The sequence below is a fragment of the Nicotiana tomentosiformis genome, chromosome 9, assembly GCF_000390325.3.
Source record: "Nicotiana tomentosiformis chromosome 9, ASM39032v3, whole genome shotgun sequence".
Classification (NCBI taxonomy): Eukaryota; Viridiplantae; Streptophyta; class Magnoliopsida; order Solanales; family Solanaceae; genus Nicotiana; species Nicotiana tomentosiformis.
Genome location: NC_090820.1, coordinates 109,109,046 through 109,133,357, shown reverse-complemented (window position 1 = coordinate 109,133,357; position 24,312 = coordinate 109,109,046). Strand labels below are relative to the sequence as shown.

Genomic DNA, 24,312 nt, shown 5'->3' with positions numbered 1-24,312 from the left:
AGATGTTATCAAAATAATAGTCAAAATATATATATTTTTATATTTATTTACATCTCTTTATGTTATATACAAAAATTATATCAAAATTTTATACCTTATGAGTTATGCGGCTATTGGGCATAAATAGTTTCGGCAGCGAGCTAAAAATGATCTTTAATGCATGATGGAATATTTCTTTGCTAATTAAAAAAACGAAAAAGGGTCAGAAATGCCCTTAACGTATTAGAAATGGTTCAAAAATGTCCTCCTTCCACCTATGGGTTCAAATTTGCCTTTAATGTTATTTTTAGGCATAAAAATGCTCCCCTCTTAACGGAAAGATGGCATGACATTGATGAATATTTTAACATTAAGGGAAAATTTGAACCCAAGGTGGAAGGAGGGCATTTTTGAGCCATTTCTAATACGTTAAGAGCATTTCTGATCCTTTTCCGTTTTAATTAAACATGTAGCATTTATTTAGTCTGGAAAAAAGTGAATTTGTTTTTACTAAAAACTGAAAAAAAAGAAAATATTCCAGTTTTGATGTGCTAACTCGTTAGAAGAACTAAAATATATAAAAAATGAACTCAGAAAGAATATGGACAAACAAGGAAGGAAGAAGAAGAGGAAATATTTTTTTTAGCTTTTACAAAAACATTGCTTTAGAAAATTGCTTTTCATTTTTTTTTTCCAGTTTTTACAAAAATATTATTTTAGAAAATATTTTTCAGCTTTTTTAAAGCAATTTTTTTTGTAAAAACTGGAAAAAAAAAATATTTTCATTTTTTCCAATTTTTAGTTAAATTTTTTTTATTTTTTTCTAGTCTAAATAAATGCTATATGTTTAATTAAAACGGAAAAGGGTCAAAGATGCCCTTAACGTATTAGAAATGGCTCAAAATTGCCATCCTTCCACCTATGAGTTCAAATTTGCCCTTAATGTTAAAATGTCCATCAATGCCATGTCATCTTTCCGTTAAGAGAGGGGCATTTTTAAGCCTAAAAATAACATTAAGGACAAATTTGAACCCATAGGTGGAAATAGGACATTTTTGAATAATTTTTAATACGTTAAAGGCATTTCTGACCCTTTTCCGTAAAAAAAAAATACATAACGCATTAATTACAGTTCTTTCTACGGGTAACAATGGAAACTTTGTTGCTAAAATTTTCATGAAATATTATTTTCAAAATGACATTTTCACATAGCCAACGAAGAATGGTGACGAAAATTCTATTTCTAACCTTTCTTGGCAACAAAAGAAATAACAAAATGAGCCAATGATGGATTTCGCACCACAAAATAAGTCGAGGAACTAAGGACGTTTGCAATATTGACAGCTTAATATTTTCTAGGAACGAAAGATTTTGAGCTCTTCTCAAGCACTGAATAATTAATTTTAATGTCTCTTTCTAAATTGGGAAATGATCAAACTAATTTGCACATACAATTAAGGTGGGAATAAAAACAACAAAAATATTTCTTTTTGCACGCGACACGAGTAGAGTAAAATAACATTTCATACAATAATTCGCAAACTTAGGATAAAACTTCAGGATTTAAACTATACACATATTTAAAGTGCAAAAGAATTTTATGTGGTTCCATATTCAAACCTATTTTTATTTGATGGAGCAATCCACTGTATGTAAGACATAAAAAGACTGATCAAAATTAAAAGAGTGGACCTGAAAATATGCCGAGAATGACTTCACAAATACACCCTTTTTTAATCTTCATAGACAAAAGTGGTTTATGCAAATGGTTCATCAACATAGAACCGGAGCTAGGATTTAAAGTTATTAACTCTGAATTATCATCGAATCCATAGCTTGTTTTAGTTATTGGATTAGTAATTAAATTTTGAATAAATATTTTTTTAATATAATATAATGTCTAATCAAAAGCTATTGATTTCATTCGAATATGTAGCTAATATTGTAGCCAAAGACGAAGTCAAGATTTGAAACTTATGCGTTCAAGATTCTAGTCCCTTTAAATTACTCAGTTCTAAATTAATATTATATATAAATTCAATAGAATTTTGAGATAAATACAAAATTTAGATCCAAATTATTGGGTTCAGTCGAACATAACCGAAGAGCTAGCTCCGCCCTGGTTGTAGCTACTCCAGTGGCTTCACATCTTACTAAATTGCGTTTAAATGAAGGACAATACTCCTTATATAAAGGAGGAGTGACTACTACACTTTTTTTTTTTTGTTTTTCACTCGGTGTACAGTATCTATATTGGGGCCGGACTAAATCCAGATTCATGCCGAGAAGTCCCACATTGAGGGTAAAACGATCCCTAACAAAAGCGACTCAATAGCTAAGAACTCGAACCCGGAACCTCTGGTTAAGGATGAAGTAATACTTACCACTCAATCACAAACCTTATCGGTGGAATGACTACTACAAATATAGTATCATTTACGACACAATCTCCTACATGCACGACTTGATGTTTTTATTCTTTCAAAAATGTTTTCTTCCAAATTCTTTAGTGGACAACACATATCATCTATAAGGCAATAATCTTGCACTCCCTTTTGTTTTTTCAGGTGGTGGAATGTTTGTTGAATGACTTTTTATGCCTTTTCTTATTAAATATTCAAGAATAATTGATCACTAGAATATTTTATTTTCTCCATTCTTCAAAAATTTTCTCAAAGTTTTTGCTTTTCTTTACAAAAGAAAGACAAAGAAACATAGCTTACCCTCACATTTGAGAATTTTCAGACTATAATAAGAATATGGTGGAGAACAAGATCCTATCAATAAGCAATTGGAATCGAACCCCATTCTTCTATATTCTCTATATTTTCTGGTAATTAAATTCTGGATCTTATTGTATTAGTGTTTTGTCAAAGAACAGGAGATGGCTATTATGGGCATTTTCAAGAAGTTCAAGCCTCATTTTCTTATGGTTTTAGCTCAGATTTGCTATACTTTTCTGTATTTCATAACTGAAGCTTCCTTCAATCATGGGATGAATCCTCATGTCTACATTACTTATCGGCATATTGTTGGTGGTTTAGTTATGTTACCATTTGCCTATTTTCTCGAAAGGTATGTATATATCACTTTTCTCTAATCCAAATACATGCATTAAAACAAGACAACTCGGTGCACAAAGTATCACGTGTTTACACAGGGTCTGGAAAAGAGCCGTACCCTAAAGGGTGTGATATAAACAGCCTACCCTAATGCAAGCATTAGTGGTTGCTTTCACGGCTCGAACACGTGATCTATAGGTTACACATAGGCAACTTTAGTATAATTCAACAGTTATAGTAGGTTGTTAGCTTTATTTTTTCGATAACCAGTTTCACTTATTATAGAATAGTTACATGTAATTATCTTTCAACCTGATAGTGTGAAATTAGTGCATAATAGCTAACCCTTTTTAGGGAGGGAGGGGAAACTGCTATGAAATGTTTCAAGTTATTAGTTCCCTTTGTACTATTTTATATGATACTATTTCCTTATTAGTGAGTTAAAAAGAATGACATATTTTTTAATCTGAAATAATTTAACTCAAATAAATTTTCTTTTCCATTCTTAATGTGAAGCTTTCATACAAAAATGTGGTATGTTCAATATCATATAAGCTTAAAAAGTCTTATACCTACACACAAATGTTACGATATGTTTAAGACTACAACTTTTAGTTAAAGGTCTTCATTTCTTTCTTAAATTTCGTGTCCAATCAAAATACATCGTATAAATTGAAATGAAGATTACTATCTAAAGGGTTCTGTTTCTTTTCTGCAGACAAACAAGACCAAAGTTAACTTTGGCTTTGCTATTGGAAATCTTTGTACTTTCTCTTATGGGGTAAGCTCAATTGAACATCATATGATATCATCCTATTGAAATATAGTTCTGAGGAAAAGAAATTACTAACAGTTTGTTTTTCATTTCAGAGTGAGTTTGACGTTGAATATGTACTTTGTGAGCTTGAATTTCACTTCTCCAACTTTTGTATCTTCTATGGTCAACACTATTGCTGCACTAACCTTTGTATTAGCAGTAATACTCAGGTAATAAAATCTCAACAACTTCAAGAAAAGAATGCAGAAATTAACAGTTTATGAAACTAAAATCTAACATAGAATTTACTTAAACTCACAGAACTTAAACTCATCAATTAAAGGGATTTAAGTTATAAATACCTCCGTCTCAGAACCTTGTGGGGTTAGGAGTAAAGCATCCCGAGTAGACCAGTAGCGGAACCAGAATTTTCACTAAGGTGTGTCAAATTTTAAAGAAGTAAATACACGAAAAAGTCAGTGGAATAAAATATATAGCATATATACATAAAAGAACAATTTTTACTTACCTAAACAGTGTATTTTTTCAGTGAAGGGGTGTCAGCTGACACCCCTTGGAGCTTTATAGCTCCGCCACATCCGACAGTGTAAAAATCTTTACACCATCATGTGATTTGACATGCTATAACATGCCACTTAACATTTACTTAATTTAGTTTACTAATCGATGTTACGTGTAATTACCTATTCAATGACCTGGTAATATAAATATCCTTTATCCTGACAGTACATAAAATTTAAACTCTAATTAATTTTCTTTTAATTGTACTAGGTTGGAAGTTGTAAATGTTGGAGATCCTAGGGGAATAGCAAAAATCTTAGGAACACTGGTTTCATTGGCTGGTGTAATGACAATGACATTGTACAAAGGAGCTTGTCTGAAAAACCTATGGCAACCTCTCATCTATATTCAAAGAGGTGGCAGTTTTGTGCATGAAAATTGGTTGAAAGGCTCCATTCTGACTGTTGCTAGCTGCATTACATGGTCCATATGGTACATCATGCAGGTCCTTCTATGAAATTCTTGTCTATTAATTCTCGTTCGTCGAAAAATTATACTGTGCAAATAGGGTAAAATTAAAACTTTTGTCCTACCTATTTATAGACTAGTTTTGCACTGTAAACTGTTGTATGATGATACATGAGCAGGGGCGGAGTTAGCCAGAGGGAAAAGTTATACTGTGCAAACTTTTCGATTACATATACTGTTGAATCTCCTTGAAAAAAATTTAGTGTAAAAGGTAAAGGGGTTCAAAGGTTGTTTTAATTCATAGTTCAAATCTCGACTATGGCATATTAGTATATTTTGAAACCCCTTATATGAACTCCTGGCTCCGCTACTGTATATGGGCTTCACGACACCCCATTTTGCATGTGTTTAGCAGTACGGAAACGCTTGGATCTTCATTATGTGTTTTTTCTATTTTTCTTGATTTATGCTCAGGTTAAAGGTTCACTTAGCGAGCGTTAGGCTATTATCTAAGGTGAATCTAAGATTTAAGCTTTATGGTTAAATATTTAAGGTTCTTAGCATGAATCCATTGTATTTTTATAAGTATGAGTTCAAGTATACTATTTGTTTGCAAATTTAATGGATTTATACACATAAAATATGTTTACCATTAAAAGTACTGAGTTCAGATGAACTGGTGCTGTTGCGCTGCATCCGCCTCTGTCTGTCGGATGCATGTCACAACGAATATCTGTCACGACCCTCCAGTTTTGGATCGTGACAAACTTTGTTACAGCTTTAGAGTGTAGTTCTTTTTTCTAACTAGTTTACCTTGAAAATCTTACAGGCTTACACACTAAAAAGATATCCAGCACAATTGTCACTTACTACATGGATGAGTTTTGTTGGAGCAGCACAATCAGCTTTTTACACTGTTATTGTACAACATAAAAGAGCTGCTTGGACCATTGGTTTCAACATTGATTTTTGGTCAACAATATATGGAGTAAGAAGAGTCCAATTATCTATCTAAGTCAAATTAAATTTGGCTGTGACAAACATTAATGTGTTGTTTTTAATTTAAAACAGGGTATAGTGATCTCTGGTTTAGTGGTGTTTATTCAACTTTGGTGCACTGAGCAAAAGGGACCTGTTTTTGTAACTATGTTCAATCCACTATCAACTATATTAGTGGCAATTCTAGCATACTTTGTCTTTGGGGAAAAGCTATATATGGGCAGGTAAACAACTCTTTCTTGTTTTCTCTTTTCTTTTTGTCAGTGTGAGGAGAATAGAGGTGGATTATAGAGCTTAGGGAAAAGCTCCAAATATACCTTAACGGGTTGCGCTGCGCTCGTTATGGGACTTAACCCAACACCTTACAGCACGATCGAGCTGATGACAATCGTTTGCGGTTTGTCTTATATATAACCGCCATTTACCTTTCAGCCTATAGGTGCCCCCATCGTTATCTTTCATCTCAAATATACCCCACCCACTAACGATTTTCTACCCTGAAAAAATTGGTCACGGCACGTAAGGTATATTTGGACCTTATAATTGTTTAGGGGTATAATTGAACCTTTTTTTAAAATTGTTCAGGGACATTACTACTACATTCACTACTTTTTGTAACAATTAATACAGGCTTAATATATATATATATATATTTTTTTTTTCTTGTTCTAAATATACACTTTTTTCTTGACATTTTTTCAGCATAATAGGAGCAGTAATAGTCATTGTTGGTCTTTACTTGCTCTTATGGGGAAAAGAAGATCCCAAATCAGAGAGAAATGATGAAGAAAAATGCAGCACAATCAAAAGAGAACAACATGAAGACCATTTGATACCAAAATTAGCATCAAATGCAAATGGTTTTAGAGCACAACCTTAGAAATCCATGCCATTCATTTGGACAGCAAACAAAACTTATACTAGCTAATTCCAAGAATATATACTAAAAACCAAAACAATAAATAAAGAAAAAATCAAGTATATTCAAGGAGAAATTTCAGGCCGGGAGTGCTTATCCCTTAATAGGCCTTATGCGGTATAAATCTGAATTAGTCGGACCAGTGATTATCGGATACAAATGGTTAAAAAAAAGAGATTGAAATTGAGCTTGAATGCTCCTTTTCTTGAAAGGTTGAAAAGGCTAAAGTGGCATATGCACTTTGTACAAGAGATTCTTCTATTAGTTTAGTGCTTCATTTTATTAGTATCCTTTGAAGTCAAGAGAGATTAATCTAATTAGAAATAAATATGGATTCTAACAATCATCAAATTATACAAGAGATTGTCTTTGTTGTGGCATGGTACTGATCATTTTAAAGAGTCCAAAAGTTTTACAAGCTCAGATCAGAAGTAAACAAAGAGCGGTAAAAGAGAATAAAGTAGTTGCGCACATTCTTTTCTTTTATAGTTGGACCAAATGGAAAGAGACGCCGTGTAAGTCGAAGACTTTCACAAGTGTCGGCTCGCACCCTTTTGATAAGGGCTCGATCGTGAGAATCAATTCCAATTGAATCTATGGAAGTGAGAACCATCCAACTATGTAGAATCGATCCCAATCAAATCCATACGCCACTTTAGCTTTCAACTTTTCAAGAATTAATAAAACTGGTCATATATTTAGCTACAACTGCTGAGGAAAGTACATAAATAAGGACCAATTTATAGGAAAAATATACATGAAAGAGAAAAAGAGATTACCCCTCCCTATATTTTTCTATTTTCCACAACTATCTTCCAAAAAACAAATCCAAGAAACTTTACACCTATACAAACAAAAACTACCAAAATCTGAAAATAAAAGGCCCCCCCCCCCCCCCCTATGACTCTAAGTGAACTGGTAAAACTGCATTTCTTGATCCTCTTCCATTCCCAAATGAAAAAAATCTTTTAATTCTACTACTACTACTACTACTACCTTCACTAGGACTAACATTAGGAACTTGCCTTTGCTGTTGCATAATCTCTTGAACTGCTACGTAAAGTTGTCGATCCGACGCTGAATCCATTGAGAAAGATCTCCTAATTGGTTGAATTGTGAATTCTTCATCTTTCTTCCTATTTATGTCAATGCATTCATCTCCCATACTTGAAACATGACTCAAATTTTTGACTTTCTTTTTTGGTATGTTTGGTTCAATTTTTCTTGGAGAAGGACTAAATGAGAAATTCCCTATTTCTATCACAACATAGTCTTGATCTTGAGGAGTGATGATTTGATCCAATGGGGAATTTGTTGTATTTTTTGATAATGAGATGCTAGTTCTACAAAGTGGACAATTTGCATTATTTTGAAGCCATATGTCAATACAATCAATGTGAAAAACATGGGCACAATTTGGAATGATTCTTAGCATCTCATCTTCTTGAAACTCATTCAAACAAACAACACATTCACAAGAAGTTGTTGTATTTTCCAGTAGTAAATCATCTTTTTTCTCTTCCCTTTTCTTGTATTGGAAAACGGGAATTGATCGAATCACTGATTCGTTCAATCCCTGATTTTCCACTGCTTGTGAGTAAACCGTTAAAGGGTCTTCAATATTTCGACTTCTTAAAAATGAAAATGGCCTCAAAAGATCAATCCTTTGCCAATTCAAGCAACATTTGATGGCAAAAACATAGTAAGTGACTAGCAAGAAAATAGTAGCAAAAATGCCTATAATAGCTATGGCAATAATTGGAAAACTAGAATGAGAAGAAGAATGCAAATTAATTGGAGGACTTTTCATGGGAGAAATTGATTCTAAATCCATGTTGTTTGAGAACTCGTATAATTGGCAATTTAATGTATGCTATGCACTGCACTAGGCCGAGTATTGTCTAAAGAGGTGTCAAAAGAAGATATGGGAAGGTTTGTAATTTTCAACACTGAATAAGATGACGGACCAAAGTCCTATTAGAAAAAGGGTCAAATTTTGAAGAAACTTTGGGAGGGTATTTAATGACAAGAAACAGAAGTATTACTAGAGGAGATATCAAATGAATAAATGAACATTTATATATGAGTTTCAGCAAATATTTTAAGGTGAGAAGCAGATGGAAGTGTGAACATAGAGGTGTAGCTGTTGACTGTTGTCTCTTTCCCCAATAAGAAAAATCTTAGTTGGCAAAAAAATATTTTTTAATTGTTTATTTCTTGATCGCAGGAATTTATATTAGTAATCATATAAGAATATGATCGGACGGATGAGATTTCTTTTAATTAGAAGTTTCAAGTTTCAGCTATGAAAATATAGAAATTTTTGTTAGAGTACTATCTTAAATGATTTCGTCAATACTTAAAAGGGTAGCTCAGGGCATAAAGTATTCCGCTTTCGCGCAGGGTCCGAGGAAGATTGCACCCCAAAGGGTGTGATGTAACAACCTACCATAATACAAACATAGTGGCTACTTGCAAGGCTCGAACTCGCGAGTCGTGACCTATAGGCCATACAGATATATTTTTACCGATGGTCCAGATTCCCCTTCAAAAAAAATAAAAATAAAAATACTTGTGGCATATAATTTTGACATCGCAACCTTATGTATCGAAAGTCAAACCTTTAGGAATAAGACGAAAGAATTCTTGAAAGTTTTTATATGATATAAGAAATTTTGGTAGGGATTGTTTCTTTCTAATGGATCTTATGTAATAAAGTTGAATTAGTCAGATTCCAATATAAATAATGAAACCAACACATCATTTGTGGGTTTGCCTGTTCAGTGTTGACTGATAACCCTAGGTAGAAATTATATGATTTTTTTTGTTGAATTGTTGTCACACATCAAAGGAAGCTGCAACTGCTATGAAATTTCTTAATTTTTCAACGTTTAATAATATTAGATCCATAATCCGCATGATTCGAACAGTATAAAGCCAAAAGTAACGACCTTTCTCTAAATATAATGATTTTTTTGGTATTTTTCTGAAAAAAGGAAAAAGAACGAAAGTAAATGTTAACGCGGTGTACTTTTTGACAACTTTATGACGTCTTGTGTTAGTCCTATATTCACATTTGGTGATAAATATAATGAAATATTAAATTATACTTCCTTTGTCCAATTCATATTACATACTTTTTTTTCATCTGTCTGAAAAAAAAAAATACGTACCTTTCTATATTTAGAAGTAATTTAATGTTAGACTTTATATTTTATCCTTAATAACATGATTTTGTAGTCACATATATGATATGTCTATGACATGTCTTAAGCTATAAGTTTTAAAATTTTTTTATTTTTATTTTTTAGATTTCGTGCCTAATCAAATACGATTACAAAAAATACAAAGGAGGTATCATTTAATCGGTAAAATATTAGATTTGTTATGAAATAAAAGCAATTTAGTAAAACATGAACAAGAAATAGAGATAGCGAGAAGGAAGAGATTTTCTTCTTCAATTGTGTGTATTTTTCTATCTATTACAAGGCCTTTATATAGGCATGAAAAGTGAAGAAAAATATGTCATTGAATATGTTATTAAGCATTTGAGATGAAGATCATGGAGGAAGAGTAGACATTCACTATAATTTAATTTTTCTTATAACACTCCCCATTGGATGTTCATAGATAATGTATCTCGTTAAAACCTTATTAGGAAAAACCCTAAAAAAAAAAAATCTAGTGAAGGAAAAAGAGTACACATGTTTATAAATACGCCTTTTGGTTGCCTCGTTAAAAACTTTCAAGGAAAACCCAGTGGGACAAAATATTGTAAGAAAAAAAGAGTACAACGCGTATTAACTCCCCTGGATTAGAGCATCAATTCATATCCTTAAGCCTTCGCATCCCAATCTTGTACACTAGTTTCTTGAAGGTTGACGTCGGTAGAGATTTGGTGAACAAATCAGCCATATTATCTCTTGAACGAATATGTTGCACGTTGATATCACAATTCTTTTGAAGATCATGTGTGAAAAATAACTTTGGTACAATGTGCTTTGTCCTATCTCCTTTTATGAATCCTCCCTTTAATTGGGGTTGCATACTTCATTGTCTTCATACAAAATTGTGGGTAGTTTGTCACGCTTCAAATCACATTTGTCTCTAATAAGATGTATTATAGACCTCAACCATACACATTCTCGACTTGCTTCATGAATAGCAATTATCTCAGCATGATTTAGATGAAGTAGCCACGATTAATTGCTTAGTCGATCGCCAAGATATGACAGTGCCTCCACATATAAACACATAGCCTGTTTGAGATCGAGCCTTGTGTAGGTCAGATAAATACTCAACATCGACATAACCAACAAGATCGGGATTGCAATCATTGCCATAAAATAAGCCCATATCGGTAGTCCCTTTTAGATACCGCAATATGTGTTTGATTCCATTCCAATGTCTCCTTGTAGGAGCAGAGCTATATCTTGCTAGGACATTAACTGAAAAGTTATGTCAGGCCTTGTAGTGTTAGCAAGATACATCAGTGCACCAATTGCACTAAGATATGGTACTTCAGGACCAAGAAGCTCTTCATTATTTTCATGAGCTCGGAATGGATCTTTATTTATATCGAGGGATCTCACAATCATCAGGGTACTCAATGAATGTGCTTTATCCATATAGAATCGCTTTAAAATCTTTTTAGTGTATGCTGATTGATGGACAAAAAATCCATCTTTCATATACTCAATTTGTAGACCAAGACAAAATTTTATCTTTCCAATATCTTTCATTTCAAATTCTTTCTTTAAACAGTCTACTGCTTTAGAAAGTTCCCCAGATGTTCCAATGATATTTAAATCATCAACATACACAGCGATTATAACAAATTCAGATCCAGATCTTTTTATAAAGATACAAGGACAAATTGAATCATTCTTGTACCCTTTTTTCAACAGGTACTCACTCAGGCGATTATACCACACGCGCCTTGATTGTTTTAATTTGTATAAGGATTTTTGAAGCTTTATTTAATAAATTTCTTGAAAACCTTAATATGCTTCAGAACAATTTAAATCCTTCGATGATTTCCATTATACGCATATCAAGTTTTTCATGTATTGCCAGATTAAAACCTAAAATGACTACATCCACCACATGAGAACATGTCTCTATATAATCAATGCCAGGATATTTACAAATCTTCTTGTGACACAAGTTATCTTTATGTCTATCGACTTGACTTTTTTTTTTCGCACAAGAACACATTTATACCTCCACTGGCTTTATACTTTCAGGTATTGAGACTATCCGTCCAACTTCATATTTTTAGGTGAAATTAATTTTTATTGCGTATTTTTCATTTGGCCAATCATTTATCTGTCCAAATTTTATGAAAGATTTGAGCTCAAGATCCTCGTTAATATTAATAATATTGAGCGCTACATTATATTAACAATATCGTCGACAATCATTTTATATCAGTTCTATTATTACCCAATAAAGACATAACTTATTGAGATCTCTTTATCTTATTATTTTCAGGTACCTGAGCCTCTCCCATGAGGTCTTATGGAGTGTTATGTCGTGGTGCTCTTCTAGAGCACTTGCCTCCTTATTATGACCATCTCGAACATTTTCTTCTCTCCTTCTTCAAGGAGTTTTATCTTTGGAACCGATTAGTCTATTATGCTTCATGCATGCTATAGATTCTATTCATTATGAACTTTATTTTATTTGGAGCATTAGTAGGTGGAATATGACATTTAGCTTTGGGTCAGCAAATACGCCTGGCAATATTTTGCAAATGAATTATCACTTGAACTTCAAGTTCACATTTTCTCGTACGAGGATCTAGATGTACTCATAATAATTAATTATATGCATTAATTTTTCAGCTGCCCATTTTCTCCCCCTATTGTTGGGATCACCAACACATATCCCCAGCCTTATTGGGGATCCATCTTTGTGCATTGTGGTGGAACAATTAAATCATATAGTACATTCATATTTTTAGATGTAAATTATTTGGTTCCTGACCCTGAACCGATTGTGATAGGGAGAACTTATCATAATTTGGCTAGATGCGTACAAGTGCTGCTGTATATTAAATAATACATCACATACCAAATTTTATTTTGGCAGTTTTATTTTCATAACTAATGGTTTAGCTATAATTGGAGGCATACAATTTCTGCTAAATCAACTTGAATTTAAATCAGCATTATCAAGATAAATCATCATAATTTATATTCTGAAACTATGCTCTAATAATTTGAGCAATCAATCTTGCAAAAGTCAAACTGCAAGTTGATAACAAATGCACATGTGATCATATAATAGATGCATCTATTAAAATTATATAATAGTAAACGGTCCACATGGCAGGTGACTGAGCCCATATATTTATCACATTTTATTTGTTCTAGAAATCAAGGGATTCAATCCCAACCTTAACTGGTATATCACGAGAATAAGCAGCACAAGAAAATTCTTGAAGAATCTTCTATTTCTTCAATATATGCCAATGTAATTCTCAATTAATTTTTCGCATCATAATTGAACCGAGATGGTCAACCGGTTATGCCAACTAATATTTATTTCAGTAAACCTCTAGTTTACTTGTGACATATAATTCTATCATCATGCTTATATTTGTGTAGTACAAATAGAAAGAAAATCAGGTAACCTTTTATTATTACCCGGTGTGATTAAAGTAATATGAAGATAACAATTTCACTCATACGGGTAGTAACAAATTAGTTCTTTCAGAGATTTTAATTGATTTTGTACTGCAAGATCTTTTGTCACACCATCCATATGTTGAATGTCACCTTCATGGATAAAATCATATCATAATAATTGTCATGGTCAAAATCATCATAAGCAAAATTATTTCTTACTTTAATTTTGCCTTTAATAACCTTTTATAAGAGATGGCAAAATATTTTCGGTGGTATGTACGCGACCAATAACATATTCATGTAACCACACTGTAATATTCATTATCTTTCTTTTTCTCAAACCTCCCAGTAGAGGTGAGTTATTGTATTTATTCAACCATGCATAATTACATTCTTATGCATAATTTATATCACACATATATTTCGACATTCACTTTCAGGAATGAGTCTGCATTTACAATGCTTATCACAAGTCACATTCTTTCAAAAAATGGACTATAATCGTCTGAATGTACCTCATATTTATAGATCATTTTGATACACATTTCCTTTACCTTTGAAGGATTATTTTGAGAACCCTTATTATTTTGGACTATAATCGTCTGAACGTACCTCATATTGACAACGCACGTCCACGTTCATTGATCAACCACTTATCTTCATCTAGATTTATTATGCACCGCTATCACATTCACTTCAAGAATGGAGCAAATCAAGTGGGACAAACTTCATGCTTTTTCATGAAAAATACATTATTCTTCTTTAATCATCAATATAGTGCACTGAGACTCAAACCCAATTCCTTACCCATATAAAGGTATGTTAGACCATAATGCATTGGAACTCTAACTCAACGTCTTATTATCATGGTGCACTAGGATTTAAACTCAGTGTCTTACCCTCAAGGTGTGATAGGACTTGAAGGCATTATTTGTCATACCAACACAACTTCCAATAATTGCGCTTTACTAATATTTAAGATAAATAGATACTACACTTCTTGAGTTGCTCAACAAAAGGCTTTGTTAAAGAAAATTTAGTCTTCCTTATTAATTGTAAAAGAAACTAGTTTCATGGTAGACAATATATGCTGATCTTTTTAGTCATACAAATAAAAAAAGTTGCATAATCAAATTTCAATAGTTTAATGCAACGCACATACATTTTGGAAACTATGAAAAGTACACGTAAATCATATGTCTAATACCAAGAGAATGCATTTTATTATATCATGAAATAAGTTATGTCTAACAACCATAAAAACAAGGAGTTATAATATGTTGCTAGTTACCTTCTTCTACAATTTAGTTAATAATAAGATTCATACTTATCTCATGTAAACAAAGAAAGAGACACACAATACCACTCTATAACATGCTGTTAGGATCGGAAATCCGGGTAGTGTGAAATTTAGCCAAATAACGGTATAATGACAATAACAAAGACAATGGAAGTTGATAACAACGGTAATTAAAGCAGATAAAGAAGACACCAATTTAGCGTGGTTCGGTCAAAGTGACCTACGTCTACAAGCAGAGAGGAACAATTTCACTATACGAATAAGAGTACAAAAATTAGAGTAAATACTCTAATTAATCCCAAATACCCTAAGATAATAACCTCACAAGATCACTCCAAAGAAAGGGTTCACACAAGTGCTTCCCAACACTAACTCTCATACAAAACACTCTTAATAAAAGAGGAAAGGAAGAAACAAGAAATGAAGACTCAAGTCTTGTTAGTGTGTCTAAAATGAACTAATGACCTTCCCTTTTATAGGCAAAAAAGTCTTGGCCTCTTAGGTATAAAAGAAGAGATACAACTTGTGCAAATGATGTCTACCACACAATACAATATTTTTGGGTCCCAAAGAATATTGCCAATAAAGTCTACACTTTGCAAAAATACTTATACTTATGTGAGATGGACTCAATTAGCCAAAACATTGGCCATATTATAAATCTCCACCTTGGCCTAATTTTGGTTGATATAGTAAGTTTTCTCCACCTTCTCCGCAAAAGTCCCAATGGGCATATGTCAAAATTTAATGCCATCAAAATCAGACAAGTTGTCTGATAACAAAACTGTAGTAGGACCTATAACAGTGGATCCCAATAAAGTATACAATGAACCAGATCTGTGTGCTTTCATGATCACAAGAGCACCATGAGAAACTTTCAGAACTCCACCTTCACCTGCGTACTTGCACCCAAGAAATTCTAGATTGCCCAAAGATATGGGATTTTTCTTCAAGTCAGGAACATGTCTAACATTGGTGAGAATTCTCACCACACCATCGTGCATTTTGATTCGGACTGTACCTTTTTCAAAAACTTTGCAGGCAACATTGTTACCCATCAAGACAACTCCACTTCCAATAGATTCATATGTGGTAAATAAATCCCGATTGGGACACATATGATAAGAACAACCCGAATCTAAAATTCACTCATTGTTAGATTTGAAACTATTATTAGTTGCTAAAAAACAGTTCCCTCAGTCTCATCAGCAGCTACACTTGCTTCGGCAGTGTCAGTATTTTTGTGCTCATTTTTCCTTTCCTTAAGCTTTTCTTTATTTTTCAGCTTATAACATTCGAAGATAATGTGACTTTTCTTATGACAATAGCGATACTCTAAATTATTGTATCTGGATATAGAGTCGGATTTGCCCCTAACAAATAAGCCAACTTCCGCTTGAGTTCCACTAGCTTCCCCAGTAATATCACTATCTATCTGTTCTTTTGATTTTAAGATAGATTTAATATCCTTATAAGAGATATTATTCTTTGTATAAAGCATAGTATCTCTTATATGCTTAAAAGATGGGGGTAGAGAACAGTAACATGGCTTGATCCTCATCTTTAATTTCAGCATCTATATTACCCAATTCCATAAGAATTGAATCAAAGGTGTCAAGATGAGAGAGAATAGAGGTACCTTCACCCATACGAATTGTATAAAGCTTCTGCTTCAGGTAAAGTCTATTTTCCACCGTCCTCTTCATATATAAGATTTTCAATTTTTCTCACATGCTTTTGACTGTGGTTTCTACTGAAACTTCACGTAAAACCTCATTTGAGAGATTTAAGATGATACCTGATTTTGCCTTTTTATCTATGATGACAAACTTCTCGTCCGTCATTTTATCCGGCTTCTTCTCCTTTCCTTACAACGCCAAGTCTAAGCCATCCTGAATTAGGATAGCTTCCACCTTTAATTGCCACATTCAGAAGTTTGCACTTCGGTCAAATTTCTCAACATAGGTCTTTGTTAGAGCCATTTTGGCTATTGAAACTAACCCGGTTAGATCTGACTCTGATACCAATTTGTTAGGATCGGAAATCCGGGTAGTGCGGAATTTAGCCAAATAACAATATAATGACAATAACAAAGACAATGGAAGTTGGTAACAACGGTAATTAAAGCAGATAAAGAAGACACCAATTTAGCGTGGTTCGGTCAAAGTGACCTACGTCCACAAGCAGAGAGGAGCAATTTCACTATACGAATAAGAGTACAAAAATTAGAGCAAATGCTCTAATTAATCCCAAATACCCTAAGATAATAACCTCACAAGATCACTCCAAAGAAAGGGTTCACACAAGTGCTTCCCAACACTAGCTCTCATACAAAACACTCTTAATAAAGGAGGAAAGGAAGAAACAAGAAATAAAAACTCAAGTTAAGGGTGGCAAGTGGGCCGGTCCCGGACCTAAACGGGCCAAGTGGGCCGGTCCAAACGGTCTTTTTGTAGGGACCGGGACCGTTTGGTCCCGGGCTAAACGGTCCCGGCCCGCGGGCTAAGTGGGCCCAACGGGTTTTAAAAAATAAATAAAAAATAAATAGATATTAGAGACAAAAGGATGTTAAAAAAAATATCTAAAGCATTGTAAATTAATTATAGAATTGTGACCTAAATTTTATTTAATATATATATACACTATACTATATATACATCTTATATCGAATATAACTTTTATATATATATACTATACTATACTATACGTACATCTTATATAGCTTATATACTATACACTTAGTGTGTATATATATATATATATATATATATATATATATATATAGCTTATATATTATACATTTAGTATATATACTATACTATACTATACTATATATACATCTTATATAAGCTATATAAGATGTATAAGATGTATATATAGTATAGTATATAAGATGTGTATATATATATATACTAAGATGTATATATAGCTTATATAAGATGTATATATAGTATAGTATAGTATATATACTAAATGTATAATATATAAGCTATATATATATATATATATCGAATATAGCTTATATATTATATACTTAGTAACAATAAAGTAAGCAATAGTAGCTATTATAGAAGAAAATTAGAGAGAGATTGTGATAGATTGATGATTTTGTAAGAAAAAATGAAAGAATGAGGGGTTATTTATAGTTGAAAATAGGGAAAAAGTATAATTATAAAAAGTTTGGGGTTAAAACTAAGTTGGGGGGTTAAATGACTATTTTATAAATAGCCAACGACTATATATTTTTTTTATTTTTATTTAAAAAAAAAAAAAATATAGCCGTTGGGACCGTTTGGCCCGTTAAGGGACCGGTCTGGTTCCGGGCCGGTCCCTGGCGGGCTAAATGGTCCGGGCCTGGCGGGCCCAAATCATAGGACTGGCCTACGAGACCGGCCTAGGCCCACTAAAATCGGGCCAAACGGTCCTGGCCCGTTTAGCCCGTTTGGCCCATTTGGCCCACGGTCCCGGGCCGGTCCCGGACATGGACCGGCCCACTTGCCACCCTTAACTCAAGTTTTGTTAGTGTGTCTAAAATGAACTAATGGCCTTCCCTTTTATAGGCAAAAAAGTCTTGGCCTCTTAGGTGTAAAAAAAGAGATACAACTTGTGCAAATGATGTCCACCACACAATACAATATTTTTGGGTCCCAAAGAATACTGCCAACAAAATCTACACTTTGCAAAATTACTTATGCTTATGTGAGATGGACTCCATTAGCCAAAATATTGGCCATATTACACATGCTTTAATTCTTTTAATACCAGAGATGAAAGATCCAACCAATGCTTAGTTCTTAAATAAAATGATGGATTAAGCATTAGAAATAAAAATTTATGAAGGATACAATTGCTAAGGAAAAAAAAATGGGAACAAGTCTTAACTCTTAAAATATGAATGTGAAATCTTGTTAATTTAACTTATTCTTAATCCAACATGTCACATATTTGACCACGCACATCAGGAAAAGAACAAAGCAGAAAAAGAAAGTTATTCCTACAACATGAATATGCTATAGTATATTTTTTATTGGAAAATATGGTTCAAATGTTTAATGCACTTTTTTTTTCCGTGGTATTATGTTATAATCCACCCCAGAAACTTCAATAAATCATTGATTTTTTTTTCTCCAATAAACATAATAACATTTGAATAGCAAGCGTTTGAAAACAAACCAGAACACTGCCGAATGGACATAAAAGCTGAGTAGTTCGGTGTTAGCATTGACTTTGTGAATGGCTTGAACAAACCTTGATTGATACAGTAAAAAATTGTAGACATATGTAACTCAATTTGTTAGAGATTGATAACATATTATGAAATAAAAGCAATTTAGTAAAACATGAATAAGAAATAGAGATAGAGAGAAGGAAGAGATTTTTTTCTTCAATTGTGTGTATTTTTCTATCTATTACAAGTCCTTTATATAGACATAAAAAATGAAGAAAAATATGTCATTAAACATTTGAGATGAAGATCATAGAGGAAGAGTAGACATACACTATAATTTAATTTTTCTTGTAACAAGATTTACAAATGTGTTAGACAAAAAATTGTCACTAGTTGTAGCGATTAAAATATTACTTGTTGACATATTTTCATGGGATAGGACGTGCGTTAATGTCTTCACGTGACTTCCTTCTATCTCTGTCATATGACTGTATTAACCTGACAAATAGTTATATTTTACTTCCTTAATCGATATTATTGTGTGAATTTAGATTAGTCGGATTAATAAATTTTAGATGTTAAATCCTTAAAGAGGAAAAGAACATGACTAGCTCACTCAAATAGTCAACTTCATTTGGACAAATTATATATTAGAACCTAAAAGAATGACATACTTAAGAAAATTGGAGATAGGATCGTACTAGCTTTTCGTTTTTGAATAAAATCTAAAACAAATTGTATATGAAAAGGTAAATACAAGTCTCATATTGAACAAAATGAAAAAGTAAGTCTCACATATAACTTTCCTCTTGATTGCTGAGTTTCATATTGGGCCTATGAAATGAGCTCGACAATTTTGAAGGGAAATCTATACAGTATAACCTCTCTAAAAAATAAGGGCAAAGATCACTTTTAGCCTGCGAAAGAAATTATTCATCTGTTAGCTGTAAAAATATATAAAATTTATATATAACATACGAAAATATATATATATATATACACACACATACAAACATAAAAGCCGAAATAATGTATACTTTGTATATTAATGTATAATATGCATAAAAATACATATTGGCTAATAGACTGGCCAAATATGTAACTTGCTTAATTGTGAATGGATCTTTGTACAGCCTTTTAAACAGAAAAGCCCACACAAAAGCCCATTGGAGATGCTGAAAGCTTTGTTTCTGGACTAACTTATCCCTTACTTCTACATTTCAAAGACTTCGAAAAAATTATATGGGACAGCCATTTTGTGCGATGGTATTTAAGTTGTAGCCAGTTTTGTAAAAGGTTTGCACAACGTTGTAGTCACACCTTGAACTGCAGTGACGAAGCCAGAAATTTTCTCAAAGATGTTCAAACTTGAACGAAGCAGAAAAAATTTTCCCAACAAAGGGTGTTCAATATATGTTATATATTTTTCGACGAAGGATATTTAATTGACTACCCCTTAGCACAATGTAACTTCGCCCTTGCTTGAACACTAATGTCATACTCATGAATCCCAAAAGGCAAGCTGCATGGACCAAATTGGTGCCAAGAAACATCTCTATATAGTACTCTTGATTGAAACAGATTCAGTATATAAAAGAGATAACACAAAATTAGAATTCTACAACATTATCCTTTTGGCAAAGAAAATGAAGTCAAAGATGTTAAACTACTGCAGAACAAGCTGCATCAATAGCCTTCATTCCACATCAAACCACTAGGTAATTAGCACACATTAATTAATTCACACAATTATGATTTGGAATATATATACATCAAGCCTCCTTCTCTTATGTGCATATAATTCCATATCATGACATGCACCACTAATATTGTAAAGAGTTGCCCCCTCCAACTTTAACTACGGACGAGGAGGAGGTAAGATTTTATGTCCCCCTCCTTCATGCAGAAGGTGGTTTTTTTTTTTATTGTAATCCTCGTACATGTGAGGTTTATTAGTAGATATTATGCGAAATACTTAGCTTTTATAGTGATACAAGGGAAGTTAATGAAACTTCATTTCCTCTTATTTGCATGTTGATCACAATCAAGAAGTTCCTCGAGCAACTTATCATCCAAATACTCGAGTTCAAGAACTTGCTCATTTCTTTCGTGCACGGAAGACGAAGCAATTGAAGAAGAACCCGTGTTGAAATGAGAAGAACTACTAGGCAAATTATACTCCTCAGGATAATTAAGAATTGCCAAATTTCCCCTCATAGAATAAGCAGCTTTATCATAAGCCCTAGCTGCTTCTTCTGCAGTAGTAAATGTCCCGAGCCAAACGCGAACCCCTCCTTGTCGCGAAGTATCGCGAATTTCAGCAGCAAATTTCCCCCATGGCCTCTTTCTAACACCTCTATATTTCACCTCTTCAGTATTGTCCTTAATTTTGCCTCTTTCGTCCATATATTTTTTTTCATGCAATAATATGGTTTAATTTTCAAGGTGGCTAATTTATAAAGGGTGCAATTTTGCAAAAAAAGTTATAGTTTGGCAAAAAGAATGGTTGAGAATGAAATAGGTGGAATATCTGAGGGACTAAATGTGTTCAGACTAGAAAAGAACCTTCGAAAAAGACCAAAAAGTTACGATGCAGTGTATCTGATTTGGTCAAATGATGGCTATAGAAACTTAATCTTTGCATGTCTTTATTTCATGTTTCTGCTTTTGTTTCAACTAGTATAAGTTTTATACACAGATAACGTACGTATATATAGTTTTATACATAGTGTACACTATCGTTATTGTTTTTATCAGTCACCGATTAATGCTTTCTTTTTCTTACCAATTAATAATACTTGTTGAGAAAAGATTTAATAGTAATACTTACTATAGAAATTTAAATATAATTACTTTATAGGTGATCTGATTGAATAAATACTTTTACATGGTCGATAGTGCATAAAAATTAAAACCTTTTCATTGTTTGACAAAATCGACTTAGAATATTAAGTACCCCGATCCCTTCTATTCAACTTTATGCGATATTTTTTACTTTTTATAAAAATTCTTGAAATTTTTATAACCACAAAAATGTCATGATACCATAATTTTTAAAAGTCTTTTTTTTTCCGCACCCAATCAAACAGGTTCACATAAAATAAAACGGATGGAGTATTTTAAACACAAAAATATTGGTTATAACATTGTTCAGTTAAGTAGAATATGATGCACATCAGGTTAATTGTACATTGCAATATTGATGGTGAGGTCATATGCTTATGTACTCAGCTCTTACGTATAGTAAAAAAAAAAACACTAGCCTTTTTCCCCCTACAAAAAGCAAAAATAATTTTTAGTGTTGTGCGCATATATTCATAGTTATAGCTATATAATGAATTAAAATAGGGAAGATTAATAAAATGTGAGCCGTTTAGTTTCTTTAGTCGGATTTTAATGGGAACGTGCATGGAATAAGATGAATTAGTACATAAACAGTACACTTATAATAATCAAATATTAAAATTAGATTCGTTTATATATGAGCTATATATGAAGTCTTGCTTACGCAAATGCTATAAAAGAGTAGTGGAGTAGGGTGAATTATTTAAATTATAATGCACTTACATCAATTAAAAAAAATTGTACTACATGGAATCCCATTGATGGAACAGTCATATGATTTATTCGAGCTCTTTACATTGAATTGCACACATATCTACATGTAGCCAAGTTTGTTACAATGTTTTTATACGGTCGAAGCTGAGCCTGTCTTCCGCATAACTTATCGAGAGTAGAACATGATAGTGCAAAGTTCACCCTTGTGTGATATCGAGCCATGGTGCGAAGTTAGTGATGTTTTATACGTCAATACCACATAAGAGGGGGATGATTTGTGTGGTGTCCAATTTTTCGCGTGCACAGATTATGAAAGGACCTGGTTCTTCTATGTGTTCCAACTACTACTGTTGCGGAATAATAAATACAGAAAATAAAGAACACATAGATTTTTACGTGGAAAACACCTGGCTCAAAAGGTGAAAAAATCACAACCTACGTACTTCCCAGTAGGATTATTCCAAAACTCTTCACTAAATTACTGAGCCAAAAACTGCATTTACAAAATACTTTTGTAAACCTAGGATTAACTCTAATCCCGTTGTGGCAACCAACCTCTAACTGTTGCGACAACTTCAAGTTAACTCTAACTTGAATACTCTGAGTACCTATTACAATTGCCTCTAGATAAAGCTGAAAGGTACTATATGAAAACACCTACTACAATTGAACTAGAATAAAAGACAGACACTTAGAGCTGGTTCTTCTATCTGGTTCATGTAGCTTCAGGTTCGCACACTTGAATCACACATGAACTGCTTGCAAAATGCCTTGCTATTTTGCTCTCAATTCACGTTTAACTTCTATTTTTGTGCGTTACCTGTAGAATGAGAACATCCTGCGATTTATAGAATTAGTAGAGTAGAAAATAACTAGAGTTCTAATGCTACTCTTCCTTGGTGGAAGAGTTCTAGTTAATCTCAACTCCTAACTCCTTCCTTATCTTAGATAATGTTCTCGTTGAGTAAGGAGTCCTTCTCCTTATTAATTATTCAATCTTTTCGATCAGGAGATATCTATAATTATGCCAGATTTCGTTTATCTCCTGCATGCGCATCTCACGTGCTTTGAATCTGCCCGTGTCTATACCTACTAGTGATAGATCTGGTTCATCCCTGAGTTCCTTTGTCAATCTTCAAAACTATTCTTTACTTGGGTCAACAAATTTTCCCTTTTTGATGATGACAACCTCTGTGCTTCTATAAGCTTAGGCCCTGTTTTAACTTAGCTCAACATCAACACAATGTTAGAAACATTTTTCCTTTTTATCACTTATCATCAAGGATCAGGTTCATTAGGTTATAAACATCACTGTAAGTGTAAAGCACAACCTTTTCCCCCCCTTTTGGCATCATCGAAAAGTTACATAAAAAATATGAGATAACCAGATTTTAAAACTTACTCATGGCCACTGGGCTACTTCAAATGCAATCATGGATTAATCATCATAGATCAAGCTAAGAATTTTAACCATCAAAGAAATATAAACAAACAGTTAGAGTAAAAACAGTGAATTTCATTGATGATTGATACGATTCTTTCACAAAGCATAAAAAGAAATAAAAATACTGAAAACATGAGCAAACAAAACATCCCAAACTGGGTCATTGAAAGGTCTACACTGGGCTAGAAGTTTAAGGCTTGGAAGAACTGGGGGCTCGGTTTATGGTTTGGAGAAGTTTCAGCATGTCTTGAAGAATTCTATCATTCTTCTCCTTTTCCCTTGCTAGTTCAGTTCTGAGAGCATCTCTCTCAGACTCTACCTCAACCAACCTTTTCTTCAGCCTCTCAATCTCAGCATCCTTAGCCCCACTTTCTTGCACCAAGGCTCGCACCTTGCAATTTACTGGTGTGAGCACCTAATTTTTGATCGTACTTGAATTTTTCCCCACTTATCTCACTTATTACTCCATCTTTCCCACTCTACTTTCCCTCGTCCCCCATGCTT

General features: G+C 33.0%; 3 protein-coding genes across 4 annotated transcripts; 1 reads left to right on the top strand and 2 right to left on the bottom strand.

Moving 5' to 3' along the window:
- The first annotated feature begins 2,258 nt into the window (after positions 1-2,258).
- On the top strand, positions 2,259-7,086 carry LOC104113618 (WAT1-related protein At5g07050-like). 2 transcript variants are annotated; one of them, XM_009623836.4, is made up of 8 exons: positions 2,259-2,546; positions 2,861-3,054; positions 3,760-3,822; positions 3,912-4,028; positions 4,591-4,825; positions 5,618-5,776; positions 5,860-6,011; positions 6,490-7,086. In XM_009623836.4, the coding sequence occupies exons 2-8, from the start codon at positions 2,864-2,866 to the stop codon at positions 6,665-6,667; spliced, it is 1,095 nt and encodes a 364-aa protein (XP_009622131.1). In that variant the 5' UTR covers positions 2,259-2,546; positions 2,861-2,863; the 3' UTR covers positions 6,668-7,086. The 2 variants fall into 2 exon arrangements, with proteins under 2 accessions (XP_009622131.1, XP_070041966.1); XM_070185865.1 differs by having other exon boundaries at positions 2,259-3,054.
- A 518-nt stretch (positions 7,087-7,604) lies between these two features.
- Positions 7,605-8,734, bottom strand: LOC104113620 (RING-H2 finger protein ATL16-like). The gene has a single exon (XM_009623840.4). It carries the CDS (start codon positions 8,538-8,540, stop codon positions 7,605-7,607), a length of 936 nt encoding a protein of 311 aa, XP_009622135.1. The 5' UTR covers positions 8,541-8,734.
- Positions 8,735-20,819: 12,085 nt separating this feature from the next.
- Positions 20,820-21,212, bottom strand: LOC104091298 (ethylene-responsive transcription factor ERF096-like). The gene has a single exon (XM_009596610.4). It carries the CDS (start codon positions 21,210-21,212, stop codon positions 20,820-20,822), a length of 393 nt encoding a protein of 130 aa, XP_009594905.1.
- Between the last annotated feature and the right edge of the window lie 3,100 nt (positions 21,213-24,312).